Source organism: Parasteatoda tepidariorum, chromosome 2, assembly GCF_982258835.1.
Source record: "Parasteatoda tepidariorum strain Cologne lab strain chromosome 2, Ptep-v5.0, whole genome shotgun sequence".
NCBI lineage: Eukaryota > Metazoa > Arthropoda > Arachnida > Araneae > Theridiidae > Parasteatoda > Parasteatoda tepidariorum.
In genome coordinates, this window is record NC_141756.1 from 63,461,834 (window position 1) to 63,483,476 (window position 21,643).

The 21,643-nt window shown below is 28.2% G+C and overlaps 1 protein-coding gene across 2 annotated transcripts in view; it reads right to left on the reverse strand.

Moving 5' to 3' along the window:
• LOC107442309 (protein Wnt-7b-like) overlaps positions 1-21,643 on the reverse strand; it is a 100,257-nt gene that overhangs the window by 24,936 nt on the left and 53,678 nt on the right. For both annotated transcript variants that reach the window (XM_016055841.4, NM_001323810.1), the window contains 1 exon segment: positions 9,158-9,384. In XM_016055841.4, the coding sequence (XP_015911327.1) occupies positions 9,158-9,384 (227 nt within the window).

Here is a 21,643-nt window from a genome sequence, read left to right on the forward strand (position 1 = left end):
AGTTTAAGAGTCATATGCGTATTTATTAAAGTGATTTCGCAAATTTACATTTGATTCTGTACGTTTACCTACATAAGATTTGAAGCAATAGCGCATGCTCCTGGAATTTTTAGAGACTACGTATCTTTACGTTTTGTTGGCGTGGTATTACAAAGCTATATGCGCGCCGTTCATAGCTGTTGAATGTTGTTTTTTGTTTAAATCTACTTTCGAATAGAGAACATAGACATATTACAGATAGATTAAGAAGGACATGTTATAGATAAATTAACACAAAATAAAGATGGAAGATTCGCTATTTGAGAAATTTTAAAAAGAATTGTGTGATTTTAAAGCAGTTGGCTGATTTAATAAAAAAATAAGTTTTATTGTTTTTAGTTTAAAGTTATGGTTGTTTAATTGCACTGGGTTCACTACGTTAGAGTTAATATCATGCGGGGTTTTGCAAAATATCTTGTTTTCTTTACCGTAAGTTTGATATTTTTGCAGAGCGCATGCGCTTTTCACAAGAATAGACGCACGGGCACTTGTGCGTCTTACTTCACAATGTATGTACAGTCCGCAAAAAAAAAAACGAATCACCCTGAATAACTTTCGTTCTAACGATCGGATTTTCTCGAACTAAGTGTCAATCTTAATGGTTCCGGGGGGTGACCTCAAATATGCTAATTAATTAATGCTAACTATTCATTAAGTTACGAAATCAGACACAAAAACGTACTTTCTCTGAATAAACATATATTTTTTTTTACATATTTGGATTTTTAACCTTCAAAATATAGGGGGTAGCCGCAATCTGGGAAATATGGTCCCCATAGTTTGGTCAGGAGAGCGATCCAAAGTTCGTACCCCTTAATGTTAATTTCACTTTTTACGTTTTTAGTCATATTTTTAAAACTAATAAAGCAATTCAAAAAAAATTTCACCCAGTCATAAAAATCACTTACCCAAAGATAATTTCATGAAAAAAATAATTTTTAAAAATAAATAATTATTTTTTATTATTTAATTAAATTGAAAATGAAAAAATTTTGAATTATAAGGTATGAATTTTTTTATACCATATTAATCTACATATTTTTCAATTGAAAAATCTAAAGTTTCAACTGTTTTTATTTATTAGAAGCTGAGAAAATTTAAAATTAATTATTTAAAAAAAATTAATTTGGCGACAATAAAGAAATGATTAAATGGGGCGATTAATATTAAAATGTGATAAACTTGCGAGAACTTGACTTCGCGCTCGTCGCGTAAAATTTCATTCATATTTTTTTCGCTAATAATCGTTTGCTAATCTTTTTATTTTTATTTTTTTTAAACTATAAAATACGATGTTTCTTTTTTAGTCTCCTAAAAACCGATTTGCAATTTAGTAAAGAAATTTGAATAAAACATTTTATTGAATAAAAAACATTTTATTCAACGAATGTCGAGTTTTATAAAAGCATGCTTCTGATAGAATATGATTATACAACAGATTGTGCTTCTTTAATGTGATTACTTTTTATTTTTCAGTTTTTTTTACTCAATAACTGATACAATTGCAATAATATACATACGTATGAATAAATTTGGAATAAAATATTTTTCAATTTCTTGAATATATATTTTATAAATATCAATAAAAATGCGTAGTCAACATTTTTAAGCATCTCTCACAACACCGCAAATTTCTCAACATCTTATAGGGTAAACTAACCAGTGAATGAACACTTAAGCTTAGCTTGCCCTTAAAAAAAATCATAAAAATCTCAAAATTTGTAATTTTAGCTAAATGATAGTGTCGACGTATTTGTTATTAAATGCAAATTATGTAAAAAGAAATTAGATAACTTACATAATATTGTTTTAAGCTTTTGGTGGCTTAAATAATAAGTAATAAGATAACCAAGTGAAGGAACAGTTCTTACCAGTGAATAAACACTAAATTTTCCAGTGAATGAACACTTGATTTTGAGAGTGTTTAATGCTAGTTAGGAATCCATAGGCCACACAAATGCCTAAAAATAAGATTTTTCTTGGAATTACAACATATAACCACAGTTAACGTGGAAAATGTTACTTTTTTCAGGCATGGAATGGAAAGTAAAATATGTTTGAATACATAATTTAAAAAAATGTTTCTCATTTTTTTTTCTCACAGTTTAGTAGTCCGTTCTAAATTATGAGCGTTTATCATTGTGTAATCCGGTGATGTTTTTATTATTATTATAATTAGATCACTTTTTTGTTTACTCTTTTCCCTATATTTTTTAAGCTTTTTTTTAAAATCTTTTTAAGTATTTTTCTTCTCTTCGTCATACTTTCTGCTTTAACTTTTTTTTCCAGCTCTTTCAATCTCTTTAAATTTTCGTTTTTTTTTCTGAAGTAAATGCAAAAAAGTAATTTATTTCTTTTTCTTTTGATTTAACCTTCCTCTTTTTTCCAAATTTTTGGCCAATGTAAATGTATCTTCGAAATTTGTTTTGATTTTTCCAGTACCATTTCCAGAATTCCTCACTGGATAATAAATGAGAAAAAGGAGTTTCGAAGTTTAAGTAAAATCCATCTCCCATTGACTTATATCTAGTGGATCTTCAGCAGTACTTACCATTTACTTATGGAACCAATTTTTTTTGCAACTAACAATGCCTCAAGAGGGCTTATCTCAGAATCAGTTTTCAAGATACTTTCATTATCAATGTTAGTTGTATCAGCTTCAGTGCCAAAATTTGATTAACCAAATTTTCTTTTTGAAATAAATTCTTCAATATTGAGAAAAGCACAGGCTATTGGATATTTGGGAGATTAAATTTTTCTGTCAATGTTCCTTTAAAAATTTGCAACATAACTTGTGAGATTTCCTTCTCAAGCTTCTGAAGAAATAGAGCATCGTTACTCTCGAAGTATGTGTTTTGTTAATAAGCTGTCATGCTCATTAACTCTTGGTGTCTGTCTCACATGCATTTGTTAAAATAAACGTTTTCTACATCGAATGGAAAAATATCGCATTTCATAAAAGCATTTTAACTTCATCAGTTGATGCCTTAAAATATTATTTAAAAATGGATGTAAAATTTTCCCGGCATATGTTTTACAATTCTTTTGTTTTCAAGATCTAACGGGACAGTTCCATGAATTAGGTACTAAACCAGAAAATCTGTTTTTAAGAACAAAACTTGCTCAGTTTCAAATTGATATGAGATTTATATCTATCCAGAAGAAGCAAAATAGGGAATTTGATAACATTTTTAATTAGCCATGGGTAGAAACATCTGCAATATATTTGTAAAATGTTGCTGCGGTCATCGTTTCATTTCATGAATCGATTTTTCCAATGAAATATATAGTAGTGACTGATTCTGTAATATCTCAAAGAATTCTTCAGTTAGGAAAAACTACCAATGGAGGTACTTTTTTCTTTCCTAGGTACTTTAGAATATAAATCCTTATAATTTTTTGGGCCAAAGATTTTTCCCGATTAAGGGCAGTATTCAACGCAGGCAGTATGTTTCGCAGTATGCAGGCAGTATTAAGGGCAGTATGTTTCGTTCGCATTGTAAATGCAATCACTTTCTAAAAGGGTGCCAGGGCTACTTCCCTCCAAAAGATTCTTCTAAAGTTCTTAAAACTAGTATTTCGAATATTATTCTCTAAAGGAAGTTTTGCCTTTTGAAATTATCTTCGCATTGCACTGAGTTATCGGTGGATGTCACCTTAAAAAAAACTTCACCCATTTTTCACCTGGATGATTGTCTTTAAATGGATTTTTCCTACCAGTTCCCGTTAGGACATTAAAGACGGCAATAGGATAATAATTTAGCTAATTATTGGCACAAAATCCTGCAAAGATTCCATTCAAGCTTTTATTATTATATTTAGTTAATAAACATAGTTTATTAAGGAGTCTAAGGTATGATGTAATAAATAATCACAACATTTATAACGATAAATAATAAATAAATTATTATTATAATTCTTTAAATAAATTTAGTAATTAAATTTGTTATAATATTGTTATAGGAACTATTCATACAACATTTAACTGAATTTTGGATGTCCTCTATACCTCAAAGCTACTTATTATCCATGTAAAATCATATTTCACACATACTGTTCACTCACTGGGAAATCTATTCCCAGTGAAGGAACATGTCTGTTCCTTCACTGGTTAGAAGTTGATTTTTGTATTTTTAACATAATTTTGATGTATAATATGACTAAAGGTACAAGAAAATTAAAATTTTTCTTTTATTTTCATTAACTTGAAAAAATCCCAGTTAAGGAACACTTGTTCATTCATTGCTTTTTCATCGTTTGGTAATCCAGTTAATAAACAGCCCCTAATCTCAGTACTTGCTTATGTTATGATGCTTAAAATAAATAAAACGTAACTTCAATAACCATATTTTGAATTCTCTTTTTCACAATGAGAAAAAAAAAACATTATTATATGCAATTAATTGTACTTTAAACGGATAACTACAAACCCTGACCTTATAATTTGTCAAAGAAACAAGGCGTTGAACAGATACTAACAAATTCAAAACTTTTTCCAGAGAAGACTCTAAGACCAGGTAACTCAGTGCATTGTTAGATGACTTCCTATTGTTAGGTAGTAAGCTACTGTTACCAATCAATCGAAATAAAAACGATTAAAATCGTATTTTTAAAAAATATCTATGAAATGTTCCTTCACTGGGGTGTGTTCCTTCACTTGTTGGTTTACCCTATATCGTCTTAATCTTAAAAGAAATTTCCGGAAGTGTTTCGCAGAACTATTTTACCAACTATGCGATGGAAGCCCCGTTTACTATTATACTATAAATGCATTAAATCATGTAGCTTGAATAATTTATTTCAAGCAAATTATTTAATAATTTTAAGCAAATAAAGGTGTAAAAATAAACTCGATCGAAATATTCTGAATGTATACCCTAAAATATATGTAGAATAAACTTTGAAATCGATATATAAAAAATACTTTTTCAAACAACTTCGAGTTGGACAGGAACGCTAACTTGTTTTAAATAGTTGTCCTTGTAACTATTTAATTTCGATTCCTGGTGCTAGGGGACATTCCATTTTCACATTCGACTTTTGAAATTTCAATTGTAAACGGAATTTTTTTATGTCCTTGAATTAAAATGTTAAGGTTTGCAGCAAAAAAAAAAAAATTGTACTGCATTGATTTTTTCACAAAGCAGTGAATTATTAATTTTTTCAATCTAAGAGCCTGTGCCTCTAACTTATGTAAAACTTATTTTAATATCGAGTGAAATAATTTAATATGTTGCGTAACTAAATGGATAATCCCAAGAAACTGAATCGAAAATATAAAAACTTCATTGATTTAAAAAAATAATAGATAATAGTAAAAATAGACATGTTTTGAGCGTAGAATAATAAAAGTCACAAGTTATTCAAACTTGACAATAGTTGAGATTGGGCGATTATATTTGAACGCTCGAAACTTGTCGACTTTTAGTACCCTCTTCATATGTTTTGAAGCCAGTTGACTTTTTATTGTCAATTATACTGTTTTACAGTTGAGTCTTGATCATTATTTTGATAAGGATTTTACACTCGTTAAAGTAAACATATGCATTTTAATATTTTAACAGGATTCATGTGGTCTTTAAAAACGCAAGAGCATCAATATTGTAAAAGTTATATTTAACTTAAAAATTAAAATTTTGTGACCAGATATTTTCAGTTAAAGAAATTAAATATTTTATCTTTTAAGTTTTTGTGCCCCTATTTCAGTATCTTGAATATCTTAGAAGCTCTGTTTAGAAAGAGAGTATCAGATATACATAAGGGAAACAAAAATAATCATAGGAGCAGTATTTGATGGTAAATGTAGCTTATCGTAATTGAAGAATATGCTGTGCGACACTTAATGGTGAATTTGAGAACGTAAGTTTCAGAATGTATCGAAACATGAGGATGCTATTTTCTAATCATCTTTATCCAAAGAAAACCATGTAACCTAAATATCTAACAGAATGAAGTGATTTTTTAAACAATTAATCATACAATATGCAACATATTATTTCAATATCTTATTCCTAAACATAACATATTTCAATGTTTTTAAAATGCCACTAAACATTCAGCAATTCCTTGAGTTATAGAAAAAAGAAATATCATAAATTATAGAAAACTCCGTGAATGTGCATTAGAATTACTATACAATCTGCATTTTATTTTTCAAGCATTTTTTTTCCCTTCAAAAATGATAATCCCTAAAATTTTGTATATAGCTATAATAAGTTATGTTAATTTGATTTTAGTATGAAATCCTTGAATAAATATAGCAAAAACATCATAATCTAAATAATATCAGATGAAAAGTTTATGTGTTTAAATACTAAAAACTCAGAACGTAATAAATAATTTATAAATCAATTCAAATTTTCTTTTCAAAGGAGATTAAAAAAAATTTTTTTTTTTTGCTTTTTGGACAGAAATCAGCTTAAAAATTGTCTATTGCCTAGAAACTTCGAGATATTTTCTATTATTAATTAATAAAACCTCTTAAAGCAATCACAGAACTTTATTTCAGTTTTTTACGGTCAAATTTTGGTTGCTTAGCAACCTAGTAAAATTAAGCTTTCCTCTTTTGAATTAGTCAATGGGTTATCATAAAATATTCATTTGCGCAGGCGACTTTTTTTGGTGGTTTTCTGGACTATCGCCAAATATATAAACCTTTATTGCTACCCAATTTACCACCCAGTTTTCTTAAAATTTTGTCTACCCCCCCTAATTCAAGTGTCTAGATTCCAAATATGCAAAAAAAAATATATGTTTATTCAGAGAAAGTACGTTTTTGTGTCTGATTTCGTAACTTAATTAATAGTTAGCACTAATTAATTAGCATATTTGAGGTCACCCCCAGAAACCATTAAGATTGATACTTAGTTTGTGAAAATCCTATGATTAGAACGAAAGTTATTCAGGGTGATATCTTTTTTTTTTGCGGACTTCCAGAATATAATGCAAGAGAGCGTACGGAATGTAACGCAAAAGAGCGAAATCTTATTGTTTTCAGTATATTTTGTAGTAGTGTAATTTTAAGCCAGTCTTATAAATGTATCATTTTTTAAATGGTGAGTTGAGGGATCATCCACTAAATTAATTATGCACAAAAATGTTAAGCAGCATATTCGCAACATATGTTTTCGCATATAAGTAACATGCGTTTTCTTGTGTAAGCAACACATGTTTTCATTTTGTGATTATTGAAACTCTGCTCTAAAATTATTTGATTATCTTAAAGACGAATCTTAATGAAGAATTTTCGTTAAATATTGGTTTTAGTGAATATTAGCAAACTGGTATAGTTATTATTATTATTTTTAATGAAACAGCATTACAAAAACCTATCATACACTAATATCAAGCATTAATCTATATGTTGTTATGTTGTTCAATGCCCCAGTAATGAAATTTTTATTGAAACTATAAAAACTTTCTGTTCTAAACAAAGCAAATTTGAATTAGAAAATATTTTCCTGTTCTTTTTCGATACATTTTGCCCTTAAGCAGAGCAAATTTATATTAAGATTAAACTTTTTTTTGTTTTCCTTTTAAAAATATTTTGGTACGTATAGTGTTCCAAAAAATGTCCTGATTCTTTCCTTTGTGCCCTGCGAGATCTGATTAACGAGTTAAAAGTTTATATCAAACACCCTAATTAACTATAAATACAGTTGAAAAATCAGACACAATTTCTAAAAATATCTAGACTATCAAAATATGGGGAGAGGAGTGCTGCAATCTGGAAAATATAGTCTCAATAATTTAATGAGAAGAGCGAATAAAATTTAGGGCACTTTAGTGATAATTTCACTTTAGACATATTAACTTTCGCTCTAAATTGGACTAGAAGTTCTTGCGAAATAACTGTTAACTATACAATTTTTCCATAAATTTTATAACTCAGAAAATCTTTAATCGATTTCATTCAATTTTAGTAGTTTGGGATTTAAAATGATATAAAAATTCCTATACCTTTCGATTCCTAAATTTTTTGACCATTATTAAAAGAAAATAATTAAAAATAATAAATAATTATTACTTCTTTTGCACGGAGCTGTCTTTGGATGAGAATTAGTCTTATAATGTCTTCTAAATTTTTTTTTTTGATTCACACTTTTAGGGAGGGAAATTATTCTTGAAACTGAGAGGATATTTTTTGTCGGTGGTGAACATAAGTAATCATTATCACATGGCTAAGTTTCCAGCTTTCGAAGAACGTGTGCTCGATTCTCATTGACTTAGTTGGTGCGGATAAAATTCTGATAGTTTTCCCGTATTAGGTGAAAGCAGTCAATAAACGATTTTTCTAACAGTTATCTGCTTGAATAACATCTTTTTAAAAATAATTTGACTGTTTTGGTTATAAAAAAATGGTAAAATAACTAAATTGTTATTTTACTAGTAATTTCTTACCAGATATTTCAAACATCATAAACAATAAAAATAATTTACAATAAAGCTGACAAAACATGTCAAACACTATCATTAATGCAGTCAAAAAGGACAAACATACTATTTTTCGATTTTGTATTTGTTTTTTCTCAATATTTTAAAATTTTTATTTCATTTTATTTTAATAGGAATTGCACAGTTCTTTTCACCTGGTCATTAAGAGCATAAATTAATGCATGAATGTAATACTAGATCTAGATACATTAGAGTTGGATAGTGTGCTTAGTTAAAATAAATGTTCTGTTCTAGTAATCTTAAAACAAAATTACCTAAATATTTAAGTCTTACTTTTTGTTCCATTATTTTCTTACCCACTGTAACATTTTTTAAAAAAAGTGGCTGTTAATTAGCTTAAATATTAAAACATAGAACTTGGCTAATAGTTCAAAGTCGCCTATTAAACATAAACTAAAACACCCATTTTAGTTTTAAGAATTTTTAAACTTTTAATATTTGCTTTTTTTAAAGTATCACTTTTTCTCCCAAAGAATTATTCATAAAAAAACATTTTTAATAACGCAAACTATTTTAAAATAATGATTTTACGAATTCTGGTTAGATAAGTTTTTTTTTTATTTCTTTGCTAAAATTTCTGATATTAGATGGAACTGGTTTTAAAACTAAAGGCTTCATATGACAAAGCATATTGAGATTTTAAAATAATTGCATTTAAACTCACCAACAACTATAACGTGACCAAATACTTGATTGCTTCCAATAGTGGAGCAGTTCCATCGATGATAACGAAATTGTCTTTGGCATTCAGCTACTCCTAAGCGCGTTCCTTCACCGATTGCTACTACAATGTCGGGGCGAGTTTGGCAAAATATTCGTTGAGGCATTGTTAATCCAGGAATTTTATTACAGATATCAGCAGCTCGTACAGCAATGACCCAAGACATGGCTCTGAAATAAATTAAGAAAAACATTCTATTAATATTTCACTATTGTAGGGGGCGCATCAGATTTCGCATTTGAATTTCGAGATTATTCCCATTAAAATTAATAACAATAAAAAACTAATTAGGAAAAATTGAATCCTTAAACAAACTAAAGGTATCGACTTTCTTCTCTTTTGCAGTCGTATTTTTTTGTTCATAACTCAAAGAATAAATTACTTTCACCTCATAAAAGTAATTAATTTTATACTTAATTCGTTAGAGAGTTAAATTCTAAAATATAACATTATAAGAGTAGGTTCAGTAGGTTCTGATAGAAGCTTTCAAAAGTACAAAATTTATTGATCGCTTTATAATGCTTCGAAGAGCAACCCTGACTAAAAGGTTTTATCCATTAAAATCACCATTGAACATAAAATTTCCGCTGTTGCATCTCTTCCATTTATAGAGGACTATAATAAGATATCAGAACATTTTATAGCAAAGTTTATGGGACTAAATTCCTGTTAGTCTCTCACTATATATTACCTCTTTCTGTATCCATCTAGAACAAGATATGAGGCAATTTATTAGTACCTTGATGTTTTGTGACGCCCACTTAATCTAGAACGGCTAGTTTCTAATAATAAACGGTAAAATATTATTTTCCCCAATAAAATAGAACACAACTTTGATAGAACAGGTTACACATGGGGAGTTAGGAAAGCTAAGAATATCCCCACATTCATATATGTTGCACAAGAAAAAGGTACCATCTTGAATGTCATGCTTCAGTACTTTCATTAACGCGAATATTGCTAATGAAAACACATTTTAACTATTAATGAATATTTTTTTCTGTAAGAGATAACACAATTCTTACGTTGTTTGTTAATAATTAATTAAAAGGGGACTACATAGACTATCATGGAATTTAATTTAAATTTTGTCTCAATCAGAATAGGAAGAATTTGAAGCTGGGTTCTTTTATGAATAAGAACTATTCTTGAAATTGCAGTTTATTGAAATAATCCTCTTTACTACAATTTTTTAATGTATGAATAGTAAAAATTCCTGTGCTCTGTTTGCAATTTGCATATCATTTAAAATTCCAATTGGTGCCAAAAGTGCTTTTGTAATCTATGTATAGTGTGCAAAAAATAAACGAAACACCGTGAATTAGTTTTGATCTAATGGTCGGATTTGCACGTACGAGGACTCAATCTTAATGATTCGAAGAGGTAATTTAAAATATGTTAAACAATGAATGAATAATGATTAAACATGAATGGTAATTTCACATTGAAAGTTCTATTATAAAACAGCGAAATCTCATTCTTTTTATTGTAAAACTGAAACTGATTTAAAGCAGTGTTTCCCAAACTTACGACTTTCGTGTTCTCTTTCTAAATTTGTCGTAACGCTGTGTACCACTAATACAAAAATGAATGTATTTTTTACTATGAAAAATTGCACAACAGTTAAAAATCACAACTGGCTGTCGACACCACAAATTATTAACTGTTAACTCCGCAAAAAATAGCCAATGGAAAAAACGTAATCGTAAATTTTCATGGCTAGCTTTGTTTTTAAATAAAATTTTTGGAAATTTTTGTTTTTAGCAAGATATTTCGCATAAGAACGCGTACCCCCGCTAAACTGTTCCCGTACCCCTAGGGGTACGCTTACCACACTTTGGGAAACACTGAATTTTTATGAATTTTAAATTTCAATTTTATGAATTTTAAATTTTAAGGAATACCGAAAACTCGTCATGTTTAAATACTTATATTCACTCAGAAAATATACATATTTAAGGCTTTAAATATTCAGGAACTAATATATTAATTTCATATTTTAATTGCTGAAAAAGAAATTTACGATCCGATTTCAAACATCCACAAATGATTTCGCCTTAACTAAGAATTCTTTTTAAAATTAAGTTTAAATTTAAACTACCGAAAAGCATTTCGGTAATTATTTAATAACAAAAGTTGAAATTTCTATTTTAAAATTTAAAAAAAATGTAATTTGGGAATTTAAGAATTTCAAGAGTGAAAATACAATTTTTGCCGAGCAAAATGATTATAGGTTTTAAAATTTATTCCATTTGAATCAGAAACTAAATCTATAGAACAAAATCTGTGTTTTTGCAATAAAACTTTCAGTGTCTTTTAATTGGATACCTGCATGTTACGTCATCGTAGGGAAATCCTGGCATTTGTGAATTCAGAAGCCAATCAGGTTCGACACACACGCGTAACATCGCTGACAAGTATCTAATTAAATCCGATTTAAATTACATGGTGAGGTATAATCTCTTTGCCTCATATCGTTTTGTAAGTACCCAATTGAATAAATTTTAATTGTTTATTGTCAAGAAATAAAAATGATTTTGAAGCAATAATGGAGATTGGTCAATGCGATCACAGTGATGGAGCTCCCTAATTCGATAAATATTTTTCGAGTTTAAATTTTTTGATATACATTCTAGTTAAATGTATATTATTTGATTAATTTTTCGATTAATATTCCAGTTTAATACAGATTTGATTTAATGTTATTTGGCTCGATACTTAACAAAATTTTTTTTAAACATATTTAGTTTTTATTGTTGTTATTAATGCATACAATGTAATATTTTTTTCGATTTTAGTTTAATATAGATTTGATTTAATATTATTAAATAATATTTTGCTGGATGCATATTATTTAATTTTTTTAAAACATATCATTAGTTTGTATAGTTGATCATCCCAATTATTTGAATTGGTTTCAAACGTATTATTCTATACCTATTATTTGATTTGGTTTGATACGTATTACGAACTGGAGTGGAGCTTCCTAATTCGATAAATATTTTTCGAGTTTTGTTAAATGCATATTATTTTTTTGATTAGATTTTTCGATACATATTCTACTTGAATATATGTTATTTGATTTTTTTATCGGAACATATCATTTGGTTTTCGTTTACACATTATTTGATTAATTTTCCGATTAATATTCTAGTTTAATATAATGCTATTTGGATCGAAGATATTATTAGATTTTTTAAATACATTATTTGGTTTTTATTGTTATTATTAATACTTATATTTAAATTGGTTTAATGCGTATTGCTCGATATAATTATTTTTTTGAGATACACATTATTTGATTACTTATTATTACTCATTATTTAATGCATATAATTTGATATCGACGATATAAAGTATAACGATGTATAATCTCCAAATATGAGCAAAAAATTATTTTTTATACCTTAGAAACAAAAGTTCTGAAACAATAAATTAGAATTTTTAAAGGAAAACACCATAATCACGACATGTCAGGATTCGTATTTTCAGCGGCAATTTTATCAGAAATATTATCTTACACCCCCGGGCTAATAAAAGACGTTGACAGCTTTATTTTGGTGGAGAGGCCCCTTAGCTAAAGGGGGAATACATTCCTAATTTCTTAACAAGTCATGATGCCTTGGTTAGGGCCCCCCTTATCTTCAGAACAGTCTCGGTTACAATTAGCAAAATTCATATTTTATCTAAAAAGAAAATATCCAATGATTTCTATATTAAACAAATAATTAGTTTAGTAGCCGTTTTATGAAGCCATGAAGCATTTTATTTTAGCTTTTGTACATTCGATAAATATGCTATAGTCCGCCATTTTCAGATACTGTTTGTTAAAAATAAAATAATCTGAAAATGCTCTAATCATCATTTCATGAAGAGGTTTTAAAGTGATAGTTTTTCAATCGGGTCTTAGTGGAGTTTAGAAGTTAGTAAATAAGTTACAAAAAACAATTTCACATCAAGAAAACTTTTATTTATGTTTTTTTAACATACATATTTTTAAAAAATCACTCAATCCGAATTAAATGTACAGTGTGCCCCCCCCCAAAAAAAAGAAAAATACTGACCACCCTAAGTAATTTTTGATTTAATGAGCGGGTCGTTACGTTCTAAGACTCAATTTTAATGGATCGAGGGGGTGACCTCAAATATACTAATTAATTAGTACAGACGATATTTTTAAGTTACAAAATCAGAGCTGCTGTGGCTCAGGGAATAGAGCGTTCGCCTTCCAATGAGACGAACCGGGTTCGAATCCCAGTCGACATGAATTCCGCATCCGGCTTGTGCTGCCGTGAAATATCCGCAGTGGTAGACGAATCATGGATTAGAGTCCCCTATCCGTCAGGCTAACCATCGGAGGTTCTCGCGGTCTTCCTCTCCATGTATCGCAAATGCGGGTTAGCTCCGTCAAAAAGTCCTCCACGAAGGCAAATTTCTACCAATACTTGATACAGGAGTTCCCTTGTCTTCTGGATTGGGTTCAAAATTACAAGGCTGCAGAGTTGAACATTAGTAGTCTTAAACCCATTAGATTGGGTCGGCTGTTCAACGACGGTTATAAAATAAAATAAAAGTTACAAAATCTGACACAAAAACGTACTTACTCTGAATAAACATACCTTTTTTTCGACGGATTCGGATTTGAGCGAAATCAGTCGAACAGTTCCCAGGAACTATTGTACTGTCAGGAAATTTTGTATTTTGTGATGTAAAAATATATACTTTAAAATGATGCAAAAATTTTTATACTTTAAAATTTTTTACAATACTATACAATACAATCAAAATTCTTTTAGTCTATTACTAAATAAAATAATGAAAAATAATAAATATATCTTAAAATTAATTTTTTTGTATAGAATTATCTTTATAATTGTGTGCAATTTTTTTTAATTCGCTTAAAAAGTATTCGAGATATGGTGAAATCCGCAAAAAATAAGATTGACATTACGAGGTCCAAACTTTGGATCGTTCTCCTGAAAAAATTATGGGGACCATATTTCCCAGATTGCAGCTACCCCCTACATTTTGTGGATCAGAAATCAGAATCTGCCCCCCCCCCAAAAAAGGTATGTTTATTTAGAGAAAATACTTTTTTGTGTCTGATTTTCTAACTTAAAATATCGTCTGCTCTAATTAATTAGCATATTTGAGGTCACCCCTTCGAACCATTCAGATTGAGTCCTTGAACGTGAAGATCCGATCATCAGATCAAAAGTTATTCAGAGTGCTCCGTTTCCCCCCCCCCCCTTCTTTTTAGTGCATTTCCGAAGTCATATCAAATATTTCTATGATTCAATAATAATAATTTAATACTAATAATCTGCGATGATATAAGAGGAATCAATGAATAATATACAAATAAAAATTAATTAATTTGTTATACGCAATTTATATTTGAACAAACAAATGTTTTCTGGTTTCATTTTGTTCAAAAACAAATCTATTGTTTTTCCCATTTTAGTTACGGCCGAAAATTATAAGAGTCATTGACTACTGTTGAAAGAAAAACATGTTCCTTTAAATCTCTTTAACTTATTTCTCTTTAATTTGTACATCTAACATAACAATAAATAAATAAAATAAATAAAAATGATTTTTTTCATTCCACACGATTCTTCTATAGTTTGTTTTAGGAGGTTGAAAAGTACCAAAACATATCTTCTTTAAATATCCAAAGGTTGAATATGAATATAATAATTCTAAAAATTAATGTTTTATTAAAAAAAATCACTGTAGATAAATTTTAGACAAATATTAATTAACTTATATATGCTAGTAAAAAGGTTTGATATTCTTAATGAAAAATGAACTCTGGATAAAAATATTTTTTTAAAAAATCTCAGAGACAATTATGTATAGACCTAGTTCAGATTCAGAGTTACTAAGGAAGTTATATTTGATTTGAACCTTTTTTCAGTTTAATTTCATGAAAAGAAGAAAAGACAATAGCCTTAATATATTCCTATCTAACGTTTTTATTTTTTATAAGGGAAATATTGCAGACGGAGTGAAGTGTCAGATACTATACTATTTTGATATTACTGCAGTATATTAAGTTTTTTGTAAAACATTTACAACGTTGAGTAAATTTCTAGACTCGAAATGTATTAGTGAAAAAGGAAAGCACACATTTTTGTTCGATGTTTCTTTTTAAACTTAAAAAGTTTTTTTTTCTTATTCCGAAAGCAGAATGCATGGAGTAAATCTGCAGAACTGTTTTTATTATTCAAAATTTGTTTGCGGCCTAAACGCAGTCAGACATATAATGATTGTAACATTTCAGTTTAATCTAACATCCATATAGAAAAATTTACAAATGTAATTTTTTTAAAAACTATAAATTAAAACTTTATGTTGTTCAAATTTAGGGAGAATTTTATACAATGATATTAAATCACATAGAATAAATTCCCGTGTACTTAACTCTCTAATCAAGCAACAGTAAAAAAATCGTAACTTTTTTTCCCTTTGCTGTGTTCTCTCAATTCGGCGTTTTTGGTTTTTATAAGAAACAAGTTAAGTATTATTATTAGCTAGATGTTTTAAAAAGGAATTTCGGCAGTTTTGCCCCCATTTGTTGCCTGCTTTTAAAAATAAAATAAAACGGAAAACTAGGCGTAAAATCTGCAGCACTCGCTGCCGTGTAGGAGGTTTTCTGCCGCCGAAATTCACGTTATAGATCGGCTATTAATAAGAAAAGCAATATTTATATATTTTCCTCGTAAGTGCTTATCACAAAAATCTTCTGTATTGATTGATAGAAATGAAACACAAAGAGCAAAACAGTATCAATATTTATAATCGAAATATCTCCCACGCATTACTGCAATACGGAAGGGATCAAATTTTCACTTTGAAAACATTCCGCCCTCCCTCCCCCTAGACTTATTTCAATTTTCTTTGGGAAGGAAAGATTGTTATGTCTATCCCGATCACCTTGTTATGCAAGATCCCAGAAGAAATATAATCAGATGACTCAAAATGGTCAGATTTGATAATGGGAGCCCATTCAATTACATCCCATCAGAGGTTTTTCAGCCAACAAAGAAAGAAAATAAATGAAATTCGATAAGCTTTGAATAGTTTATGAAAGGGTGTGGTGACACAAGTTGCGTGTGATAAGAATCAAATTTAAAATTACAAGAACGAGAAAGGAAAAATTAATTCAAACATCGCAACGAGCTATAAGATTCACAATGCACATTAAAACATTGTTTGAAAATTTATTTTACTGCGTGAAATGTCATAACGTTCTTCTAGACAAGGTGCATTGCAACCCATATTTGATTAAATCGAATTAAATAAGATAATTCATAAAAAGATATAATTAAACAAAAATTTTTTTCGAATATAAATTAATGAAGTTATTTAAACGCATTTGATAGGCAATTTTTTAAAAAATATTAATGATATTTTGTGAAGGAAATATTTTCTGTATTTTAATAGTGACACAAAGCGAAAAATGGACTCACGCATCAAAATGTTGCACTAAACAAACTAAAACATTATAAGTTTACTTTAGTTCTTATAATATCGTTGTTTCTTCCGATCAGGTTTCGAATATCTTTAACTATTTCGAATTAAAAATGATACGTATATTAAGCTCATCGATGCCAGTTGGCTTAATAAGATTATCTCCTCGACAACTCATTTCGTCGATACAATTATCAACGTAGTAATAAAAATCAATTTTCTGTACCCTATTTTTAATATATGGTCCATTTTTTTGAGCAAATTTTTTTTTTATAAAATTTGATAAACTTTTTGTTAATTCAAAGAGTATATTAAATATAAAATTTTTTTTTTAGATATTTTCTGATTTGTAACAGCTGGGATCAGTATTTGTTAATTTTCTCTCACATAAAGTAGCAATCGAACTTGAGGAACATTTTTATACCCTTTTATTGTAAGAAAATAGTTCGGCTGTTTAGTTTTGCTTAGGCGGCGACTCTAGCGGTAGAATAAAAGACTACGCACAAAATTAAACTACAAAAAATATAAATCTAACACACCTTTAATTTAATTTTTTAAAATAATAAAAAAAGTGAATGTTCGTAAAAATCAAAATACTTTTTACTAAATGAATTACAACTCTAAAATATATATTACAAATAGAGAAAAGAAATTAAGAATGTAACAGGATTACAATTTCGGTACAGATCATCTTTTCTTTTCATGTTCTAACAAAATTTTTCTTGAAACATTTTTTTATCAATCTCACTGAATGAAGTTTCATTTGACTATCTACTTATTTTTCTAACTTATCTCTTTTCATTTCCTATCAATTCTCCTAGACTTTTTTTTTACTGTTTTACAAAATCACATCTCCCTTAAAAGTTAAAACCTAAAACTAATCACCTTAGGTTAAGAGTAAAATTCATAAATATCATCTCCCATAAAGTTATCTAAAAAACAGGTTAGAACCAGAAATATATTTAATTTATATCTCTACTTTAAGTAAAGAAAAAGGCAATTAAATTAAATAAACAGTTAAATTAAAATAAATATAAAATGAAATAAGTTAAATTAAAATACAATTTAAGTTGTGATATAATTAATGATATCGTAACACTAGTTAGATACATATAAAAAATACACAAACGTTACTGCATTTAAAATTACTTTCTGTAATTCCCAAAATATTTTTTAACTCTACAGGTTGGTTATAATTCTTGTATTCTTCCTTTTTACTATTCCATGATTGGTGTACGGATACTTTCTAATTCTGTAGAATTGTCCTATTTTGACGAGGTATAGCATTTTATAATCTTTCTTAAATTAATAATAATTTTATAGGTTCAATAGTTTCTACTTGCATAGGTTGCTTCAATACTGTCAATATTTCTAGATCAAATTACAGTAAAAAGTACTGGAAACCTGAGTGTAGGTCCTTTCATCGTAGTTTAATCTGGAATTTCTTAGAGTGAATAGCGTACAATGAAAGATATCATAAAAAAATGTTTGATGATAATAATTAATTTTAAATGAACAATAATAAATGGATGAAATTTCAATTCAGATGATCCGTTTCAACTAGTGAAAAAATTCATTTGTGGTTAAGCCAGTGACCTGTAAGACCGAAAAGAAGTTCAAATATTAAATTCGAATATTACGTAAGTGTAGTGATTTCACAGCATTCCTTATCATTATAGAGTTCAAAATCATTTTATTCATTTCAACTAATTGTGTTTCTGTTTTGGTTTTATCATGCAATGTACAGTTCGCTAAATAGAAACCGAATAAATTTTTGAATTAATAATCGTATCTTCACGTATTAGCGCACAATCTTAAATGCACGTTTAAAGGGGTGACCTTAAATATACTAATATAGTATTATAGAGCTTACAAAGCTTACTTTCTCAAAATAAAGATGTCTTCTTTCATGGATTTAGGATTTTTGGCCCTTTAATGAAAGGGTGTATCCGCAATCTGAAAAATAAGGTCCAATAGTGGTTTAGTCAGGTGAGCTGTCAAAAATATGGGCCTCGTAATGTTAATTTCACTTTTTGCGCATTTCGCTATAGCAAGAAAACTTTTTAAGCTAATAGAAACATTTTTGCATGCAATTATAAAATTCATTTATCATTTCCATTCAATATTATTATTGTTGTTAAAATGATTATTACAGATAATTCCATATCGAAAAAAAATTCTTTAAGAATCATTTATTATTTTTATTAATTTATTTAATAACAGTTGAAAAAGTTTTGAATTGAATTTTTGTATAAAAGTTTTGCATTGTTTTAAAGAACGTAATTTTAAGTGACAAAATTGAAAATTTGAACTAAATTGGTTGAATAGATCTTTAGAAATCGAATTTTTAAATATATGACTTTTTAGAAATTCGATATTTTAGAAACTATTTAACTTAATTCATTTAAATTCCGTCATTTAAACTGTACATTAAACTTATTTGTATCGCTTACAATTCAAAATTTTTTCGAACATTATTAAATTAATTAATAAAAAATAATAAGTAATTATCAAAACTCGTTTTTTAATCAGGAATTACGTTTGGATAAAAAAATTTATAATTGCGTACGAAAGTTTTTCGAATAGCTTAAAAAGTTTTCGATTTTAGCTAAATACGCAAAAGTACATTAAGAACAAGATCGTTAGAACTATATTTTCCAGTATGAGACAGTGTATGGTAAATATTTCTAAAGTTTTAATCCAAAATGATTAATTTATTTAGACATTTGTTTCATGAAATGTGTTGATTAAATTAAGATTTCGAATTTTAAGTATTTATACTTCTAACAATACGTTTATATGTAACTTTCACGTTAATTGCGTATTGTCTTCAGTTACCGCAAACTACAAGCCCATAAATGTCATCAAATTGATTATAAGTCATATGACGTGAAGGCGTATGCCTGAATATAGAATGTTACATACTGTCTGTTGCAGGTGTGGGGTCAATACTTCCGGTCAACCCTGACCTTACAGGAAAGAAAATTCTCAACGGGCGGGACCTTAAAAAGGAGCGCATATCGTTGTTAACGCTGAAGTGACAATAAATATGGGACTTATATTTCAAGGTCGGTTTATTAATTGCTCAAGAATACCATTTATGTGAAGAAGAATACATGGGTTTAGCTACATTTAGCTTTCAAATATAAAATACAGGTTTTTGTTTTTTATTAACTACATTTAGTGAATTGAAATTACCTAGGTTACTACTGTTAATAATTCAAAAGAGGGGGCTTTTAATATATACCACAAAGCTAAAAAAATAAAAAGAAGACTACACATTTAGTTAAAAATAAGATCATTCAACACTATTTTTTACTTCATTACGCTTTTAAGGAATAAAAAAAATTACTATTTTAACATTTTTAGTTTCAAAATTTTATTATTAATTTTTTGAAATTTGTAAAGTATACTGATCATTTTATTGTATGACCGTCGCTGAACAGCCGACTTAATTTTGAGTCTTGTAATTTTGCCTTGTAATTTTGAACTCAATTCAGAAGACAAGGGAACTCCTGCATCAAGTATTGGAAGAGCAATTATCATGTAATGATGAACCAATTATCATGTAATGATGAACAGCATTGCCAATGGGTAATATATATCCATAAACCTATACATTTTAAGAAATAAAGAATTAAAAATGAAAGTTAAATTGTCACTATCAACGTTTCATAAATGAATTAATTATAAATCATATTGATTTAAGCGTATAAGCAGTGAGAAAAAGTATCCTTAAAACTACTTGAATATGATAAATTTTGGAGTGTTTATGGGAATACCAAAAATTTCAGTAATTTTCTCCGAAGCATTTTGGTTATGATTTTTGGCATAATGAACAATGCAATATGGTTCTATAATATAGAATAAAAGTTGCTAAATGTAAAATTTGGTAATTTTATCATGATACCCGAGAGCATTGCACGGCATACAAACCATTCATTCAGTTTAATGTGTGGTAATAATTTTGAAATTATTATTTTAAAAACCAAAATTTACGGTAATTCGTTACTATGTGAACGGAAAAAGGACCAAATAAATGATTTAAATACCAAATGCTTTGTTTATATTAACAAGAATTATGGGCATTTTTCCAGAAATATTGTCATACAATTCGGTAATTTTGCCTGAATTTTTTTTTCTCCGTGTGACTAAATGAGGCTTTTAGTGAAGATGCTATGAAATACATCATTTGAAAGTTTTAACTCCAATCTAAATTTTCATAAAATATTAATTAGATGTAAAGCTTTTGTCAGAACTTTCTTAAAAATCACCACTGAATAAATAAATAACTGAAATAATAATTGTTTCAATATTTAAATTGATGTTCTTTTTTGGGTAATTAAAAAAAGTAACATGGCATACATAAATGCAGAAATGACATTATGGTACTAGAATGTTCAGTTTATGATTACAATGTAACATCCGGATCAGAGGAATATTTCCCATATTTCTCATGTAAAATCGTAGAATTTCCTAATGACTAGAGGATTAAAATCCTGATTTATTGGCGGATATTGGACTGAAAAAATGATGCAGACGAGACACTCCTTAAAAGGTACGGTTAGTGACCACGCTGCTCGATTCAGAAGAAAAGTAGCTATCCTTTTTTTGCTAATAGTTTAAATTTATTTTGTCAATATTTTTTTCTTGAGGTCTTAAAAATATGTTCTAAATCATTTTGCAGAATCTCCATTGAAAACTCATTTCAAAATGAGTTTGTTTAAGGTACACAGTTGAATAACTTAAGAAAACTAATTAATTTATACTGCAGTTATGTTTTCATTATTGGAATTGGCAAATGCAAAAAATATATCCGAGTAAGTTAGAGTAAATTTTTGCTTTTAGATAAAATTAATGACGTTTTTACATATGAATAAGTTTGTCTCAAGAGAGCTAACTTCGTAAGGTCAATAGAGTATGGCATAAAGCTTTGTCAGATTAGCTTTAATT